This window comes from Cydia pomonella, chromosome 2, assembly GCF_033807575.1.
Source record: "Cydia pomonella isolate Wapato2018A chromosome 2, ilCydPomo1, whole genome shotgun sequence".
In the NCBI taxonomy this organism is placed as follows: domain Eukaryota; kingdom Metazoa; phylum Arthropoda; class Insecta; order Lepidoptera; family Tortricidae; genus Cydia; species Cydia pomonella.
This window is the reverse complement of record NC_084704.1, coordinates 13,662,901-13,683,110: the sequence shown is the minus strand read 5'-3', so window position 1 is coordinate 13,683,110 and position 20,210 is coordinate 13,662,901. Positions and strand designations below refer to the sequence as shown.

Sequence of the window (20,210 nt, the reverse complement as noted above, 5' to 3'; positions counted from 1 at the left end):
CTGACATCGTCATACACGTACATACATCGTCATACACGTACATACATCGTCATACACGTACATACATCGTCGTATACGTGTTTTTTGGCAGTGAATGTGTTAAAATGAAAGGGCACGATGTCACGTAACCGCTTTTCCATACAAGCGTAGTCTCCATTTTCCTCACTGGCTACTCTGATTCATACAAATGTATGTAACTCAATTTGATGTATATTACCAAACCACAGCAAAAAGTTCACCTTTTAAAAGTTTGTATGGAATTGGTTTATCGCTCCTAACTCTTATAATAATAAAAAATGAAGGAACATAGCTATTTAATTTTAATACACAATGAATTGCGTAAAAATATTTTTCATAACGTCAATATCCAGAGAGAAAAATGGAGACTATGGTTGTATGGAGAAGAGGCCGTATATCGATTATGTGGTCACATTACTATAAGTGTTAGTTTAAACCACAAGAACAAGTAATGTCTTAGGTCTGACAGTGTGAGTGGTGTCTGCTCATGTTTACCGTAGGGCCACACTATCTTCTTCTTCAACCTAGCATTTACCGGCCTAGCGCCACACTATGCTTGCCATTATTACTACATCTTATAGAACAAAGTCCCCAGCCGCGTCTGTCTGTATGTTCGCGATAAACTCAAAAACTACTAAACGCAATTTCATGCGATTTTCAACTATCAATGAAGCGATTCTTGAGGAAGGTTTAGATGTATAATTTGTTACGGTTTTTTAATACCCGTGCGAAGCTGGGGTGGGTCGTTAGTCATGATTTAAAATATATACCTGAAAATATATTCATAATTCTATATTATAAATATATTCATTGATTCCATGAATTCACAGATTTGTTTTGTAACAATAAGAAATAGAGTCTGGGCGGAAAGCGGAGTCGTAGAATGTATTGGATCCCATACATTTCACGACTCTTCCCTTTCCGCACAGACTCGAGCTACTTTAATTATAAATTATAACCATTACTCCTGGAAAATATGTAGGTACTACTACATATATGTTGGTAATAACACTTGTCTCTTTTGAGTAGCTCATAAATATTGCGAGATTTTCGGTGTAATCTGAAGGTACTAAAACAAACATCAACTTAATTAATTCTCTTTAATTTTCTAACAAGATAGCTCAATAAATAAGTACCTATAATACGATACCTTAACAATGTTGACTTGACTTAGTGCATTTTTCAGTTCGCTGTCAATCGACAAACCCAGCCTTTTTGTCGATGACAAATTTTGTAACTCCCGAACTTCAATCTGCTTATTTTAAACTTAATTATGGCACTATATTCTTATATAGCAAGCTAGATAAAACCCTATATAAAGCATTTGAAAGATCACGATGCCTCTAAGAAAGGAGTCCATTCTGAATAGTCCGGAAGTTACATGACAATTGTTCCATTTTACAATGCTTTCGTCGATTCTTCCTTCGCTTCGTCAATATTATTATTTCTGATAAGTAAAATGGCATCTAAAGTAGCCTCCTTCACGTTGCCTAGACCTGGTGTCCATATGGGTCCAATTATAGGTGCCGTTCGCTTCCCTCCCCATTGGCTAAATATGACCTTTCTTTTGCCGTCGTTTTTCAAATTCAAGTCCACGTATGGATGACCAGGCTTAAACAAGGGCGGTAAAGCTGCTAGGAAATTCTTAAAGGGTAACGCTTCGCGTACGTGATCTGATTGAGCGCCCATAACTTGAATTTTGATCGGATGCCGCTTGTCTATTGATGGTCTGAATTGGTAATCAGTCATTTCTGACGGTTGGTCAGAGGGCGAATAGTTGGATAAGATCCGAGTGAGCGCTGGTATGGAGGTTGAGTAAATTACCCTCTTAACTTTACTGCCCGGGTGGTATATCACTTGTCCGCTCCTTTTGCCTCCCCAGGGGCTAAAGCGCACCCGTTTGGGCATGCTGGGCTCCCTGCTGCGAGTGGCGCGCTTCCAGGTCCACATCTGATCGACGTTGACGCCTCCGGCCCGCTTGCCGCCCCACGGACTAAAGCTCCTTTTCCGAAGGCTCAAAGTCTCCGTATTCGTCTCATTATCCGAGTTGGACTCTTGGTTTATTTGCGGTGTAACGGCTCTCTCTTCATTTTCAGTATGTTTTCCGCTGTCTAGTATATTCGGTAACCAATTTTTTGATTCTTCATCTATGGTTCTTCGTTTGCGATCGGCGGGCGGATAGTCACCGCTTGGGTAAAATCGGTTGTATGAGTCCGTGTTGTCGATGGGGTCGCTCTGCACGTTGAATTCGCCTTGGAGCGAGGGGTTATAGTAGTTGACGTACGGGATGTGGGCGTTGAAGTTCGAGACGCTGGGGGCTATGAGCGCGTCTGGCGTGGGCCCGACGTTGATGTATTGCAGGCTTGCTGTGCCAAACCAGGACAGCAGAAGCCAGTAGTGCAACATGCTTCTGCAAAAAAGAGATAACTTTGTTCAACACATTGCTAGTATCTAGGATGGTACTCTGCCAAAGTTTACATGATACCTATTGACGCCCACGCTTAAAGTATCTCCATTAGAAATAACTAACTATACATGTTACCTACTTCGTTCACCCCGAACTAAGAACTCTCTAGTCGCCAAAAATATGCAATATAAATTATTTTGACCACAGAATCATGTTGAATAGATTCATAGACTACCTATTTACTTTTCGACGCCATTGAACAAAAAATGTAGAAATTCAAGATGACGGCCATTATTTACAATTACGACTACGGATTTGTTATATTTTTTTATTATGTTATTTTTACTATTTTGAGATTCATATGAAGATAATGAAGAAATTCAAGATGGCGGCCGTTTTCTATGATTTTGACTACGGAGTCGTATTATCATTATAGGATACCTAAATAGTTTTTTATTACGCCATTGACGACAAACAACTGCAACTCCATAGGTGACTATCATATGCGTGTTGCCAACCCTTTATAAACCTGTACACTGCTTTATTAAGAAATCTTAGAATTTTATGTAAGTAGTATATATCGGACGCCCCAAGTATCGCTGGAGCGACATGGTGGAGGGGGATCTGAGCGAACTTCGAGTTAACAATTGGCGAGAAGTCGCACAGGACTGAGAAAATTGGTGCTGTCTTGTGTCGGACACTGACATAATAGGAGGACAATAAAAACGGACAAAAAGATAGACAACATATCAAAAATACAGCCTAAGTAGTAATAGTTGTTAAAATAAGGCGATTCATTCCTATAATTTGTATAGCAGTCATTCAAGCCTGCCGCGGAATGCCGTCATGTGCCATTTTGAAAACATTTCCCGATCACAATAAGCAGGTCGATCTCGAAAGACGTCAATATTGCTTGTTTGCCGAACTCGCTGACAATAGCGGCTATCGGAATATTAAAGTGCTGCAAGAATACGGCGAGTAATCCACATCGTCCGATCAAACATTACTAAGACCTCATTAGAATGAATTTTGCGTTTTCCTTGTTTATGCGTAGGTACAGGAACTGCCGTAAAAGTGACATAGATCTATCCGTTTCGCTACCGAATCTCCAGAATTAGCCCAGATATATAACTAGTTTTTTACTGAAAGTAATTTCTTCCATTCCTGGAGGGAAACTAGACTTATGTTTAGAAATTAACTCTGTTTCCTCGCGATTTTTTTATTTCCCAAAGAGCAAGTATTTTTTACGTACAAGTTCCCAAGTTTCTAAAAACACATCACAAAGTTAAAGTGGATACACGAAAAACTCCGTGTACTGGCCACAAGTAACTACCTAACTGGGCACGGTTCCCTATCATTTGCCTAAATGACATAGATAGATAGTGGTCTATATAGTTACGCATAAACCTTTCAAGATTATTTTTATATGTATGAAAAGTGAAAAAGAAACAAATGTATGTTTTTCATCTCGACCGTCGGAACTCGGAATCCAATTATACCTTCGAGTGGCTGCGTGTGCGGGCAATTTAACGGTGCCTGTTTTTTTCAGACCCTCTTTACGGGTCTTAGTAATTATAGCAACACGTAATTCAGCCCCAGCAAGTAGTTCGCCCTATGGAGTTATAAGTTGTTCAAGTAATGAGCCATTGATAATCTCAAACCTATTATAATCATAATAATCATAATGCTTTATTTGTAAAACATAGGTACACATAGGTCTTGCGTATATACATTGAATCGCCATGTTTTAGCAGTTGGCATACAAATGTCAAAGGGAACTAAAATCAAATTAGGGGAACTAAATAAATAAATTAGAATTAAATTACGTTTTAAATTAAAATACAATTCAATTACAATTAAAATAGAAATATGTATATCATTAGTCATCAGTCGAGATTATAGTTATTGTTTTATTTGTTGTTGTCATCAAGATAGGATTTTATGGAATAATATGCCTTATTTACTAAAAAAATCAAAAAGTTCTCTTTTGAATATATGTATGGCCTGTAGTTTCCGTACACTGTCTGGTAAATTATTATAAATTCGAGGTTCCATTCCGAATATACTTTTTGAAAGTAAAGCTGTCTTATATTGTTTATTCTTTATATTGTCTATTTTTCGTGCACTGTTAAATTTTGGATATTGACCTATATTACTTTTCACATACAATGCTGTTTCGTATATATAAAGGCACGGAAGAGTTAATATTCTCAATTTAGTAAATAAGGCTTTACATGATTCACATGTGCTTACACCACATATGGATCGTATACATTTTTTTTGGCCTTTAAATACTAAATCTCTGTCTGTTGAGTTTCGCCAAAAAATTACCCCGTATCTTAGAGTTGACGTGACGTAAGCGTGATAGGAAGTTATGACAGCAGATTGGTTAACTACTTTCCTAAGATGATGGAGCGCATATGAAAATGTACTAAGTTTCTTACATATATGGTCAATTTGATATTTCCATGTTAATTTATTATCTAAGCTTAATCCTAAAAATTTTGTTACATCAGTTTCATCAATTATATGTCCATTATATGATACATTTAAATCCGCTACTTTGTCTATTCTTTGCTTAAAATGCATTATTTTGTTCTTGTCTAAATTGATGCGAAGGTTGTTAGTATTCAGCCAATGAATAAGGGATTTCAAGGAATTGTTTATTTTTGTCTCGTAAGTCTGTAAGTCTTCTCCTGTAAATATGACGGTGCTATCATCGGCAAAAAGAATCATGGGTTCTTCGATAGCTGATGGGAAATCATTTATATAAATGAGAAATTAAAATATTAAAATGATGAAAGATATTAAAATGCATTCTTACTTAATCAGCATTTTAAACACCCGCTTAATAAGCTGGTGTCCGCGTTGTAAGTTGTTATTTATTTATTTGAACATTATTGCACGAATGAAGAAAAATATGCAAATGGCGGAATTAATGCCAAAAGGCATTCCCCACCAGTCAACCATTGGGCTATACAGAGACATATGTAGGAGAGATTTACATCTGTAACTTACTAGGAGAAATTAGTTAATTCATAATTAATGTGAATGGAACAAGCTAATAAACAATTAATTAAATTAAAATTAATTACATAATAATGAAATACTGTTAATTGTATCACATGTTACGCTTTGGTAATACGAGTAGGCCTAAAAACCATGGTTTAGACAATTTTAATATAATCTATAATTTTTTTATATCTTGCGGCTAGAATGCTAAGAATAAATAAAGTAGTTTTATTAATACATATCCAAACATTTACACATAAGAATCTGTACCCCTTCATATTTAAGAATGAAAATATTAAGTAGGTAAGTAGGTTCGCATTCTGTGATCTTACTTGTGGAATGGATATTCTAAACGGAGCCAACTTGGACCAATATTTTTACAATATTATTGCGCTGCGGTCTACTCTATTTTCCTTTTCAAACTTAATAACTTTGATATAAGCAAAAAGTATGATTCGTTATCATATGTTTTAATGCGTTCTTATGATTTATGAGAAAACTTGGCAAATATTTTATTATGTAAAACTAAAATTTACAGTTATCATTGCCATCCCTCCACAATATAATCGCTTACTTTATAGTATGTCACGAAATGCGTTTTTGCTTAACAACAATTTTGAATTTCTGTAATCTGTAAGCTCGGTGACATTCTTACTTTCCTATAGGTTGTTGTTAAAATACACGTATTCAATTTCAAAAAATTGGTACCCACTCATTTTCGACGGCGATATCTTGGCGCTCGAACGGGTACTTAGAAAGTAAAACTCCCTAGGGACGACACGTATCAATTTCAACCCGCTTCATAGATAAACAATGAAACACTGTCAGATTATGAGAATTAAAAATATTGTAACTTTGTGATGTTCATACGGTTCTATTAGTCACCTGCAATAATTTACGGGTTGAGTATACATATAGGTCAAACTGAGCAACTTTTACTAAACAACCCCGAATCCGCAAAAAAAATTGTCTGCACATATATATTGGTTGTTCTGACGTTGAGATTTTGAATGGGAGAGTCAAATTTTTTATCGCGTTTGCGGTGTTGGAATTGTTGCAGGTGACTAAAAAAACACGGACGACTAAAAAGATAGGCACACCACTTCAATGAAAATAACACGGACGATAAGTACGGACGGCTTGCTATCCTAAACTTTAACTAGGGTACAATTAACTATTTCACGCCATGTTAGGTTTATTAGGTTATCATTATACAGGATGGATTTTCTTTTTGGGTCAGTGAGGGCATCTACCAGATCCCGTGCTGCTACGCGTAAACGGTCTTAGAAGATCTTTGGATGTCAAATTTTTGAAGTTTGGGGTTTACAGATTTTGGAAACAACACACAAGATGCGAAAAAGAGGTTAAGTATTTTTGTCAAACTTTTTTTTTTACGCCAAGCGATCCCATTCCTATCGAGGATAAAAAGCTTGTACGGGAAACAAAAATTCGGCTAGAAAAGTCACAAATCGAGGAAATCTTTTCCCATACAATTTGTACGAAAATGAAATCTTGTATTTTTCACATGCTATTTTTTTTCGATTCCATTCTTATCCAATATCAATAGTTTCCTAGGGGTCAACTAAAGGTATATATATATATATATATATATATATATATATATATATATATATAAAACTAAAAAGCCTGAAATTTAAAAACACTTTTTCCATAATTCCTTGTAATGTTTTGTCCTAATTAATATCGCTTTTATTTACATAAAAAATACATACGTATATAATGCTTACATATTCATCGAATTATGAATAAGGAATTTTTGGATACGATGGGCTGTTCAGTTCGGAGGTACATTTTGTTTTATAATCCCACCAAGTTTCCAGGCTTACAAATTGTACAGTTCTAAAGAAACAACAATACTTAAACGTTTTAGTGGCAATAGAAATACACATTCTGTTACTATTTCAACTACATACTTATTTATAAACAGCCCGGTAACAGACGGAAAGACGGAAGGACATTCGAAGCTTAATACTTAATAGAAACCCATTGGCCATGTTCGGGTATAGAGCCCTAAAAAGAAAGCAATTACTTACTAAGTTATATTCTAGCAGGCTCATCTATTCTCAACCTTGAAAGAAAACTTCTATCCAGCTGATTGCTCAAAACAACAATCGAAGATTATATTCTGGAGTTGTTGCGCATTCTCCAATTTAGGTATCCGTATAATATGTACTTATACATACGTTAGTTAGCTCGCGGTAAAGTTTTAGATTCCTACGCAAAATGGTATACATTATCATCTACATCCACTTTGCGGAAAGAACCTATTCATAGCCGACGTTTATGGAAATAACGGGTGACGAAGCTTCAAAAGTTATCAAATTTACGGATCTGTATTTTATAAGTTATCACATTTCGTATCTTAAATGTACGGGTATGTGGACCTTTTACATTTCAACGGTAATCGCAGAAGTTTAACCTTTGATCTGATCATATTACAGTTAGGTAAAGGGATAGTAACAAGTTGGATCGGTTGACCGGGAGGATATCAGTAACTACCTAATTTTATAATTAAGCAATAATAAGGAGAATATTCATTATTGGAAATATAAGTTAAGGTTTAATGATACCGTAAAGGTTGAAAACTTACCAAAACTAAGCTATTTTATTGAAAAATGAAGGTGTGCTTCACGATGCGGAACGTGGATCATAAAATTATAAAGTTATGTAGGGATCAAAAAATCAGTTTAAATTGATACAAGCTCAGTCGCCAACTGTAGATGCTTTTCGGTTACTTTTTTAATTTATCTAGAAACTTAACAGTAATGGAAACCTATCAAAAATGCAATTGAATATAAAATTGTTATTTTCATTGAAGTGGTGTGCCTATCTTTTTAGTCGCCCTCTTTCAATTTATTTAGTGGATGTTATTATTTTAACGGCAATTCTAAAGTTTATTTGTTCTCGGGGAAAAAGATAAAATGTGTGCAAATTTAATAAAACGTCTAATTGCATCTCGTCACCGAAGTATTATCTTAAGTCCCAAGATTCCCTAAGGAAAGGACTCGCTTGTTTTCAATTGGTGAAATATCTAAGAGGACATCTCGGATACTTACTTACCTAAAAATGTATTGAGCGACTTTATATATTAAAAAAAAAAACGCTAATAAATAAAGAAACCCTACTTCACAAAGGATAAAATAAGTATTATCGTGTTTAAGCATACGAGTTACCATCTGACATGTTTAAAGTCGGTGCCGTGAAGGAAGCAACCCAAACCACTATAGGTACATGAGCAGCACATGATGTGCCTTTATAAATTGAGTTGTTCCCTCAATTCCTCGTGGTTATCATCAGATCAGCATCAAATTAATATGGGACCACCTTGGATGTAACTCCTTTCAAATCAAATAAAAAAACAATTACTTTATTCGGACTAGGAGAACAATCGGTGATTATATTAGGTACTTACATGAAAAAATGTATTAGTAAAAATACAACACTATTTTTGTATTTTTTTTTATACTTATTACGAAATTCATTATTTGTTTGTATGTAATATAGTCATAGTAATATGACAAAATTACTCTTATTTAAATAAAGGATCACAATATACCTATTTAAGAATATTTTTATAGAACGTGGCCACATGGTATCAACGTCACACCTATCATTATGTCGACTGTAACAGAGCTTCAGCATCACAAAATTATATTCAGTTTTTATATGAAAACGAAGCCTTCAACGATATATAAGTGGTAATTTAAATAGGTCGCAAATACATCATATTTATTTGTAACTATTACATTTTAAAACATACATCTATTTTATGCCAAAATTCCTTACACCATTTTGGAAAAAAGCTAATACTCTTCAAAGCGCCGGATCGATTTTTATGAAACATAGCTAAGAACCATCGCAAGGAAACTCGCTTTCACCCAAAAAAAACCCGCCACAGGCAGACAGACGAAGAGACATTGTCGCCAAACTTATACCACTCCTCTTTTTGCATCGGGGGTTAAAAATGGATTCAAATTTGAATTCTACTTTTTGTAGGCATTCTTTGTTCAATAAAAGCCTTTTGGTAGTATGGAATTCTCTGCGATGCTCGTCTGATTGCGTTGAAGTTGACAAAGGGGTATTATTTGGAATGCTTTGATAGTGGGTTTGGGATTGTTGTAGACACTGCACTAGCATGTCCGAACTGTCCAGAATAGTATAGGTACAGGTTATTTAGTTAGCGATGATATAGTTGGCTAAAGTAGCTCATATTCTACTAATAACTAGCAGAATCGCCCCCATACGTATGCCATGATTTTAGTAAGTATTTAGTTTCGGAAATAGTGACCATTTAAAAAAATCTGCTGTTTATAAGAAAAATAAACAGCCTTATTTTGTAATTTTCCCCATAGCGAAAGTTGTTTAGTTGGTATGACATACCTACATATTATTTACCCCTCCGAGTTTAAATATAACGAAATCATCCTGTAAATCTGTCCCTGGCGGTAAGCCGTGCGGCTTCCAGGTCGTGAGTTCGAACCTCACCTTGTATTTATACATTTTTTAGGAATCATAAATTAATTAACTTATTCACGATTATATTCTTACACATACACCCATGATTATACATACATGCATGATTATAGCCACTACAATAAATGATACTATTATTCATTTTATAATACATTAAAAAAATGGCTAATTCACAATGCCTTTTATGACATTGATGAAATATTGGAAATGTAGAACATAGTAAAATATTATAGTTTTTAATTTTATTGAACACATTATGTAAATAATTTTTATATTATAATTTAGATGTTGGTATTAATCAAAATCCGCTTAATGATCATTTCACTAATTGTAATTTTGACATGTAATGTATGTGTACATTATTAATAATTATTATTAATAATAATTATGAATATTAACAAGGAACTTACTTTTCTAACTGCAAGAGCATAAATCACCGGAAATGTATAAATAATGTATAGAATATGGTGGTAAATGTTGTTACATTCTTGAAATAAGCCAGGAAATGTGCGAAGTGTGTTGTCGGCCGTTTGTTTTCAATCATTACGTAATTTGCAGTATCAGGAGCCTTGTTGGCATGCTGTCATTGTTCACGATCCCATACATATAAATTTCGTTGAGACAAATATATCATCATATCCTAAAATCGTCAAAAAAATCTATATCCATATATATTTTGCAAGATTAAAAAAGACCGGACCCTAGACCCCGAAGCACCTTGGATTTCGAAACCGTCACTTGAAGCTTAAGGCCCCAAAGCAGTAGGCTTAGATATCGAACACTAAAAAGGGTAATATGTCTGGGCTATTTTTATCGATTCTTTTTTTTTATATATATGCTATTAATCACACAGATAATACTATACTCATAAGAATCCTACATTAATTTTTCTAAGAGCTTGCTTTGCTCTGTTCAGCTCAGCTTAGAAGTGATTCTTAAACGTTAAGTACACTTGCCTAATGTTTGTTAAATAATAAACTTTAAAGCTGAATCTAGAGAGACGACCTCATCATACTTAATGTTACACAGGAATTGGTATAAAAATACTCACGAAAAACTATTACTATACGCTTACCATAAAATTTTAAACCATGTATGCCGAAAATGCCTTCATCATTTTGGAAAAGAGATGATTGTCTTCAAACTGCTGGAGCGATTTTTATCAAAGGTTAGGAACCACCGCAAGGAAACTTGCTTTCACATAAAAAAACCCGCTTCGATATTCGTCCATCCGTTGAAGAGCTATGATGCGACAGACACGTAGACAGATAGATATGGCTTCAAACATATAACACGCATCGAAGGTTAAAAAGTAATGTCTTTCGTTCTTTACAATACAATACAAATACTCTTTATTGCACACCTCAATACAGAAACAATACAAATAATACAACACATAAAGAAGAGGTAAACAACAGGCGGTCTTATCGCTAAAAAGCGATCTCTTCCAGACAACTTTTAGGTAGCGGAATTTAAAAAAATATATATGTCATGTCAGTAGGTCAGGGGTCGCCAAATGGCGGACCGCGGTCCGCATCCGGACCGCCGACCCATTTTGTGCGGACCGCGAGAACACAGCAACTTTTGCACTACAGAGTACGTAATTTGAAATAAAAATGTATCCGATCTACTGTTGCATAATAATGTGAGATGGTTAAGCAAAGGCTGCGTTTTAGAAAGATTCTTCAGCATTTTAGAACACTTGAAGACATTTATTTTCAACAGTGACCAGATTTCAGCAAACGCCTACTTAAGTTTCCTAAACGAAAAAGAAAATGTAGCTGCCATTGCTTTCATGACGGATATTTTTAAACATATCAATGACCTGAACCTTAAACTTCAAGGCAAAGGAAAGCTTGTATGGGAGCTCATGTCAGATGTAAAAAGTTTTTCGCGAAAACTCGATCTCTTTATGAATGATCTTGGTAATGAATGCTTACACTTCCCCAATTTAAATAAAATAAACAGCAGTGACAACGAGATTGACGTCGGCCAATACAAAACGTTCATTACGGATCTTAAATCGGAATTTAAAAACAGGTTCGCAGACTTTAAAAAAATTGAGAATGTTGTAGAAATCCTTAGCAGCATTTACTCTCTGCATCCTGATGGTGAATGGAGCAACGAAGCTGCAATTGTTTTCGGGAGTGATAAAGCTCCTCTGCAAATAGAAATGATAGATTTCCAAGAAAACACAGTTTTAAAACACAAACATACGGAAGTTTCCAGTGAAGACTTCTGGATAAAATTTGTGTGTGGCATTCAATATCCAGAACTACAAAAATTAGCTTTGTAACTTCTTACTTTGTTTGGGTCAACATATATTTGTGAAGCAGCATTTTCGAAGATGAACTTCATTAAGAATAAATTTCGATCACGACTTACTGACGAACATCTCCAGGATTTAATGTCAATAGCTTGCACCAATTTTACTCCAAACTTCAGACAGATAGTCCGCAACAAAAAAATGTAATTTTTCTTATTGATATGTAAAAAAATACCTTTGTTATTTCTTTAATTATATTTGTTTAATAAATATTTTCTCTATAAAATGTTGTGCGGACCGCGATGGTCATTTCATTACTTAAAACAGACCCCGAGCGAAACTAATTGGTGACCCCTGCAGTAGGTGTTCCAGATGCAATAAAAAAAGTCTAGCACAGTATAAACACAAAACAAAACAATTTTTTACTTACTATATTATTACAGTGTACAGTTTTCTTCAACCTGGAGGCCAATTCATACGTACATTTTGATTACAAAATGATATCTTAATGATGTTTTTAAACCCCGAAACAAAAAGGTATATATAACCTTAGTATTTGACGTCAATGTCTGTCGGCATCGTAGCTCTCCAAACGGATGGACCGATTTCGATGCGGGTTTTTTCTACGTGACAGAGAGTTTCCTTGCGGGGGTTCTTATAGCTATGTTTAATAGAAATCGATCCAGCAGTTTGAAGAGTATCAGCTCTTTTCCAAAATGGTGTATCGCATTTTTATTGTTATTAGGTTATTACCGTATTGTAAATACTTATATGTGAAGTTTATAAATATATTTGAGAGTTTAACTTCCAAAAGATTTTCTTAAACATTTTACGTGTCAGCAACAAACATTTTACGTTACGTCAAAAAAAATCTCACTCCTTATGCTCGTAAAACTGACATTTAAGTCGCGAATATATATTGGCTTCATATTGATTATTATGCTCTAGAGCATAAAGTAAAATCATCTATTACGACCCTTATTAACTTAAAGTCCAAAATCTGGCATACAAACTGCCAGGCCTGCCGGCGCGTTCCCAACCCGACCGGCCAAAGTACGATCTTCTTTAGTCTTGAAAAAATACGGTAAAATAACATAAAATATAGGACATTTATGTATACTCACGAAGTGAAAAGCAGAGTGTATAAGTCAGGCATAAATGTCCATTTTTATCTTCAACTATATTGCCCTTCGCTTTATGCCCTTGTTGTAAAATCTATTGTTATGCTAAAAATACTGAATGCCGGAAAAGAGCTGATACTCTTCAAACTGCTAGATCGATTCATATCAAATATAGCTAAGAACCAAGAAATATAGCAAGGAAGCTTGCTTTCACGTAAAAAAACCCCATCGAAATCGGTCCATCCCGACAAACATACATCGGCATCAAACATCATCACGCCTCTTTTTGCGTCGGGGGTTATAAAGGAATTGTCCAAGGGGCCATTATAGGACGTGAGAGGTACGAGTTTACCTAATTTAGCCATAAATTCTGATACAAAGTTAAGCTATAGGTACCTAGAAGACACTCCTAATACTCTCCAAACCTGAAAAAAATAAACCTGTAAAAGTTTTCCAAGTGTATTGGGTTAACTTTCCCTAAGTTTTTCTCGTCAAGCCAAAATTTGATACTCGGGGTAAAAAAATTGTTTTGTATCTTTGATAACAAGGCCTTCTCTACACCACACACAGAATTACAGGCCGATTCGAACGTACACTGACATCATTGTTGAGGTTGTATATAGTTTTTATATCCTTTTATTGTCTATGTTAGTTTTTAAGTTATTTTTCTAGTATTCCATATTTGAATACTTGCAGTATATTTGTTTATTTACGTTGTAATGTCAGTTTGCGATTAAATCTGTACCCCTAGTGTAAATTTATTCGATAGCGAAACGTGACGTACGCGTTTGCGTCAAGTCTCATTTTGTATGGGATTTTAAGTTTCCAAAACGTCCCGCTTGGGCGCTGTTTGTAAATCGCATACAAAACGAGACTTACGCGTAAGTCACGTTTCCCTAACTAATAAATTTACACTAGGGGGTGCTGAATAGTCAACTGCCTGTGTTATTTTCTCTACTTTCTCTAAAACTATCGAAGCCCTCTTCTTTAATCATAATCATGTTATTCACGATAAGTCGTGCGTGTCGCCCGCGCCAAAACATATCCGGACAAGTAGACAGTCATTTTGATATCAGTGTACGTTTGAATTGGCCTGTTTGTTTGTTACAACAAAATATACACGGTGCTCACGACTCATGAGGAACCCGAAAGATTTTAACCACTTACTTCTGAGGCCAAAAGAAGGAAAAAATGTTATATGAGTTTCAGTAAATTTCGCCAAAAAAAAAAAAATTTTTATTTTATTTTTACAATTTTGAGCGTATTTGTACATAAAAAGTTAATGTTATGGTAAAACTGAGACTGAAAATAATTTTTTACGATTTTTTTTTGTAAAAACTAGTTCTTGCAAAGGTTACTTGTCACTTTTTGACATCTATCAATAAGGATATTTAGACTACGCCCCATAATGGCATCATCGCGATCAAAAAGGCGTTTTGTACTAAGTTACGATAAGAAGATGTTTTTTTTTTTTACATTGGTATTAACTCTGAAACTAGGCGAAATCCAGAACAGTTTATATGACATTTTAGTCTCTAAATGTGATCAGTAATACACCGTCAAAATCTTTCGGTTTCCTCATGTAGCACCGTGTATAGAACAGAAATTACCGCCGGAGGTGTTAAAAACCCTGTGGGTATTTTTGAGGCGCGTCGTACGTTCATTAACACATTGAGTGCGGGTTCTCTGTTCGTAGTCGCTTTCCCCTGCAAAGCGGGAAAACATTGGGATCGGCTATGAGCGTAGCGCTACGAAAACGTTGGTAGCGAATGTATTTAAAAAGTCGAGGACTCGCACGAAATCGCCTTGTCATACAAACGTAGACCTTAATAAAAAATAATGAATAGTGATTTTTTTAACTTTCCGCCCATGTGACGATAGCGAAACGGTTAAGCCATATATTTTGACTAAGGTGTAGAGTTTGTAAAGTTAGGGCTTGTAGAGTTAGAAGATTGGCTCTACAAGAGATCTGATAACTTTTGACAGTGCGAGCTTTATGGTTTCGTCTTGGCAACATTTTACGTGAAAATGTTTTTGATGGGATTAACATTATTGAAAGTATTTTGACACAATTTATTGTATGTCAACCGCCACAACTACATTAGATTGTTTCGAATTTTGAATTATGATAAGATTTAAAAATTTGTATGAAATCTATTTTTCGCACCGAATTTTTACAATAATCAATAAATCGAAAAAAGTTAAACATACGGGCCTAGCTATGGTTAATATGCATCATATTATGTTCATATATTTTCCATAATGACAATATCCAGAGAAGAAAATCGAGACTACATACGTTTGGAAACAATAAAGTATTTAAAAAAAACACCCGTTACGGAAATATTAAGAATGCCAAAAAATCTCAAATAATTAGTGGGTTAATCTGCGAGAATATTACGGTTTTTGAAGTAATTAGATTTTTTGTTCCTGCTCCATATACAATTAATAAAATAAAAAAATAACACGACACTCTGTATGCCAAATCGTCGTAAATTCAAAACTTACCATAACAATGCTGGGCGAAACCTATTTCAATAAAATAATACTTAGTTGAAAAAGACAACTTTGGTTTCTATGTCAGTGAGAGCAGAATTTCAGCCCACGGTGGACGAATAGTAACAAAATTACATCATTTGTGACCGCGGCCGGTAAAACGTCCCACTTTGTCGCTTGCCATAAGCACGAGATTTGCTTATATCTTTATACGAATAACCTGACAAGACGTCCTTATGGCAAGCGACAAAGTGGGACCATTTGCCGGCCGTGGTCACATTTGGACATCATTTTGTCATCAAAATGTGAGTTCGAATCGGCCTCATCCTCAAACAACAAATATTATTTAGACCACTAATATAATTTATATAACAAGGGTTGCTTCAAATCCCTTATCAATCAGAAATGATACCTACTCGTATGAATCTCTTCAGGTATATGTATACTTAAGGCGTATTCATATTATTAATATAATACCGAGTAGGTAAATAATTAATAGATCAAACATATTCAGGGCATAAATCTGGCATTTGTGTAAATCACTGTAAATGATTTCTATTTCAATACTATACATTTAATTTCGCTTTCATAAGGTAAGTTTAACGTGAACAATTCTATAAGTACCTACATTTAAACACGCTTAAACATGAGACAAATCCAATAAAACAAAAATATGGGTCCACGCAACTCACTCGCAGGTATCTAGTAAAAAGTAAGAGCTTATTTTGTATACTACTTTTATAGTAGGTACTTAGTCATTTCTACTCAAGATCAATAAAAACGAGTTAACTTGTATTGAAATTGTATTTGGAGTAATTAAATATATATGAGTTCATTCTTTCTGATTCAACTAACAATTAAAAAGCGGCCAAGTGCGGGTCGGGTTCCGTACCATTTATGACGTATTAAAAAAACTACTTACTAGATCTCGTTCAAACGAATTTTCAGAGATGAGAATTATGAATGAGAGTCAGACCAAGGTAAGTTGGCAGCATTTTCATAGCACACTAAGACCAAAGTAAAAAAGCGAATGCTGAAATTTAGTATAGCACTTACTAATGACGTGACACATCATCAGAAAAAAAATAATCTGACAAGTTATTAAGGCACAAGATGGTTCCTTAACCTGCCACGGCCTTTCTGTTCTTGGCGTACGATAAGAGCAAACGCATGTTTGTGTGTGTATTTGAACAATATGTTATTAATAATATTTAGATGTATAGAGTAATATTTAAATGAATAGAATCAATAAAATTAGGCTTGTAAATTGAAGTGAATTTAAAATCAAAAGTCGTATTCATATTTATTTGCCTTTTAAAAGTTTTTTAAAATTTTGACTCCAATAATCAATAAAATAGTTAAACCATCACCCAAAAACCAATTCATTGGCGGAGAAAATTTCCATATAAATACTTTTAAATTAAATTATTATCTTCCTAACTTATTACCAAAAAAAAGAAGAAATTTTCAAAGTTTACTAGTAGTATTTTTAAAATTAGGTAGTCAATAATTTTTAACTAGACTAATTGCGTTTCTATACCCGATAAGATTTTACAGTAAATACCTGTAACCGGAATAAAACTTTCAATCTGGAACCTTGTCCAATTATGTGATCTATGTTTCCTAGACACCAAGATAAAGGAACCCACTGACCTGTTTGCGCGATGTCCACTCATTACATGGATGCTGTTTACGACTGTATGTGCCGGTTGACAGCCAGGGATGTTATGATGGCGACGCTGGGCGAAGCAAGTCTTATATACATCCGAGCTGGAGCGTTAGCAGAGACGAGACTTTTTGTTCAAATTAAATATTTGTCTTAGTTGGAGTTTGTTGATATACGATTATATATTCGTAGCTCTTCGAGTATTACGTTGGTTCCTGGTTAAAATAATATACACCGTGTTTTTATTGAATTCCGTTAACTCCGGGGTATGCGTAAGTACGTTTAAGGAAAGTAATTGGCATAGTTAATTTTCAAAAAAAAAAGTTTTTTATATATTGTTTGTTATATGTATGAATGTGGTTGAGGAAAAGGTCCTGTTGCTACAGTTACAGGAGTAGAAATCTATCCAATGCTAAGTGTTTCGTCTAAACGATCATTGATAATTTTGTGATAAGACTAGAGACATGCATGTAGTTTTGAAAAGACATGAAGTAAATTAAACACTGTTTGCACATTTATTTTTCAGCTTACATGTACCAGCCACGAAGCGCCACGGGCCTAAAAATAACGTTTAAGCAAATAAATAAACAAACCCAAACGTGATGGTGCCGGCTCTAGCATACAGAACGAAAGGTGTCTTTTCGCGGTCGGTTTGCCTAAGAAATTAAATTGAGTATCTAATATTGACTACCTACCCTTTAGAAAACGATGAAGAACAACCAAAAAATTGGTAAAAGAGTCTGTCGGATTTTTTTGCTGTCGCTACCGCTGACCAACTGTTGAATTGCAATGGCACATTCGCGCAGCATCGTAGGATGAAACACCCTGTCCCTTGTCCCCTTCATTAGTACCTTCATGGTTTCTTGGTGAGAACGATTTTAAAATAGTAGGATATAATTCTTTATTCTCTATACCTATTTTATGGTAGTCGTTAGAAATAACAAATAAAAAAGTTATTCAAATATCAGCTTAGTACATACTACGATAAAATATTAAATTGACTCGTTCGTGCAAAAAAACTCGTTAATCTGCTTGATCAATAATTAGGTTATATTATATGTACCTAATAGCACTGCTTATTTTATGAATTATTTTGTAATGTATTATTTGCTTTTACTCTCATTTGTGACCCAAATTAACAAAGGCTGATAAGTAGTCATGCATGAACTGGTGTATATTTTTACCGAATGCATATTTTCAAGCACTTTGTTTGTAATTGTCTGTATACCTATACAATAAAATTACAATCGTATTGTATTTAACGTATGGGTATGTGAGAGTTTTTGCCGAATTTCCATCGTACCTTTATTTCTTGTACAGCGTTTTTTGATAATATTCACTCGCTTCCTGCTACAATGTCACAATTAGATTTCTATTTTTGCAAGCTGTTTTACCCACATTAGAATATCATCCAACCAAAAAAATATTTTTTATCTATTTTCTGTTAGTGGCAGTCAAGAAGACTCCACTCCAAGTTGTTTTCGTATGTGAGGCATTTTTTTTTAATTAAAAAGTCTAATTCACCAAAGTTACAAAACCTCAGAACACAATTAGGAACAATATTTCATATTGTGAAAAGAGAACGTGATAAAGTATAATTTGGATTATCTAATAAAAATAAATACAAATATCTTTAACAGGAAAACTTGATAAAGGCTGCCCGAAAGACATTGTACAAAAAAATATTGGTACTATGGGATATAATATTATATAAAATACGTACGTTATATTTTGTTTGTATTTTAATTATTATGTAGTTTGATATCCACAAATTATTTTAAAAATGCGGCCAAGTGCGAGTCGGACTCGCCTATGAAGAGTTCCGTAGCAGCGCGTAGCAGGTTTATGATTTATGTCGTATTAAAAAAAAAACTACTCACTAAATCTCGTTCAAACCAATTTTCAGTGGATGTTTGCTTGGTAATGTACATTATATATTTTTTTTAGTTTTATCATCCTCTTATTTTAGAAGTTACAGGAAGGAGGGGGGACACACATTTTACCACTTACCTAACCTCAATATCATTTTTGACGACCTCACCATAGATACCCCACACGTATGAGTTTGATGAAAAAAAATTGAGTTTGAGTTCTAAGTTCTAAGTATGGGGAACGCCCAAAATTTTTTGTTTTTTTTTCGTGTGAAAATCTTAATGCGGTTCACAGAATACATCTACTTACCAAGTTTTAACAGTATAATTCTTATAGTTTCGGAAAAAAGTGGCTGTGACATACGGACGGACAGGCAGACAGACAGAAATGATGAATCCATAAGAGTTCCGTTATGTGTTTGATGTAAAAAAAATTGAGTTTGAGTTCTAAAGTTCTAAGTATGGGGAACCCCCAAAAATTATAGCCTTTTTTTTAATTATTTTTGTGTGAAAAATCTTAATGCGGTTCACAGAATACATCTACTTACCAAGTTTCAACAGTATAGTTCTTATAGTTTCGGAAAAAAGTGGCTGTGACATACGGACGGACAGACAGACAGACAGACATGATGAATCCATAAGGGTTCCGTTTTTTGCCATTTGGCTACGGAACCCTAAAAAGCGCTGCTGGAAAATTCACATTAATTTAAAAGCTTTACCATATTATGCATGACAATTTTTTTTAATTGTGGACAGTCCACAGGATATAGTCCTAAAGATAATCAAAATCTAATAGACATAGAACAAGAGTAATTGTTTTTCTTCAATTCCAGAAGTTAATAGATATCAGAGTAACATA

General features: G+C 34.5%; 2 protein-coding genes and 1 long non-coding RNA gene across 5 annotated transcripts in view; 2 read left to right on the top strand and 1 right to left on the bottom strand.

Annotated features, from left to right (window-relative positions):
* The window catches only part of LOC133534439 (putative peptidyl-prolyl cis-trans isomerase dodo), a 380,955-nt gene that overhangs the window by 3,051 nt on the left and 357,694 nt on the right, over positions 1-20,210 (top strand). The gene's annotated exons all lie outside the window — the stretch shown is intronic.
* LOC133534444 (uncharacterized) overlaps positions 1-20,210 on the top strand; it is a 123,164-nt gene that overhangs the window by 22,251 nt on the left and 80,703 nt on the right. The gene's annotated exons all lie outside the window — the stretch shown is intronic.
* Positions 1,102-18,407, bottom strand: LOC133534424 (uncharacterized). Its single transcript, XM_061873529.1, has 2 exons — positions 17,468-18,407; positions 1,102-2,428 (listed from the first exon to the last, which is right to left on the bottom strand). The coding sequence occupies exons 1-2, from the start codon at positions 17,488-17,490 to the stop codon at positions 1,417-1,419; spliced, it is 1,035 nt and encodes a 344-aa protein (XP_061729513.1). The 5' UTR covers positions 17,491-18,407; the 3' UTR covers positions 1,102-1,416.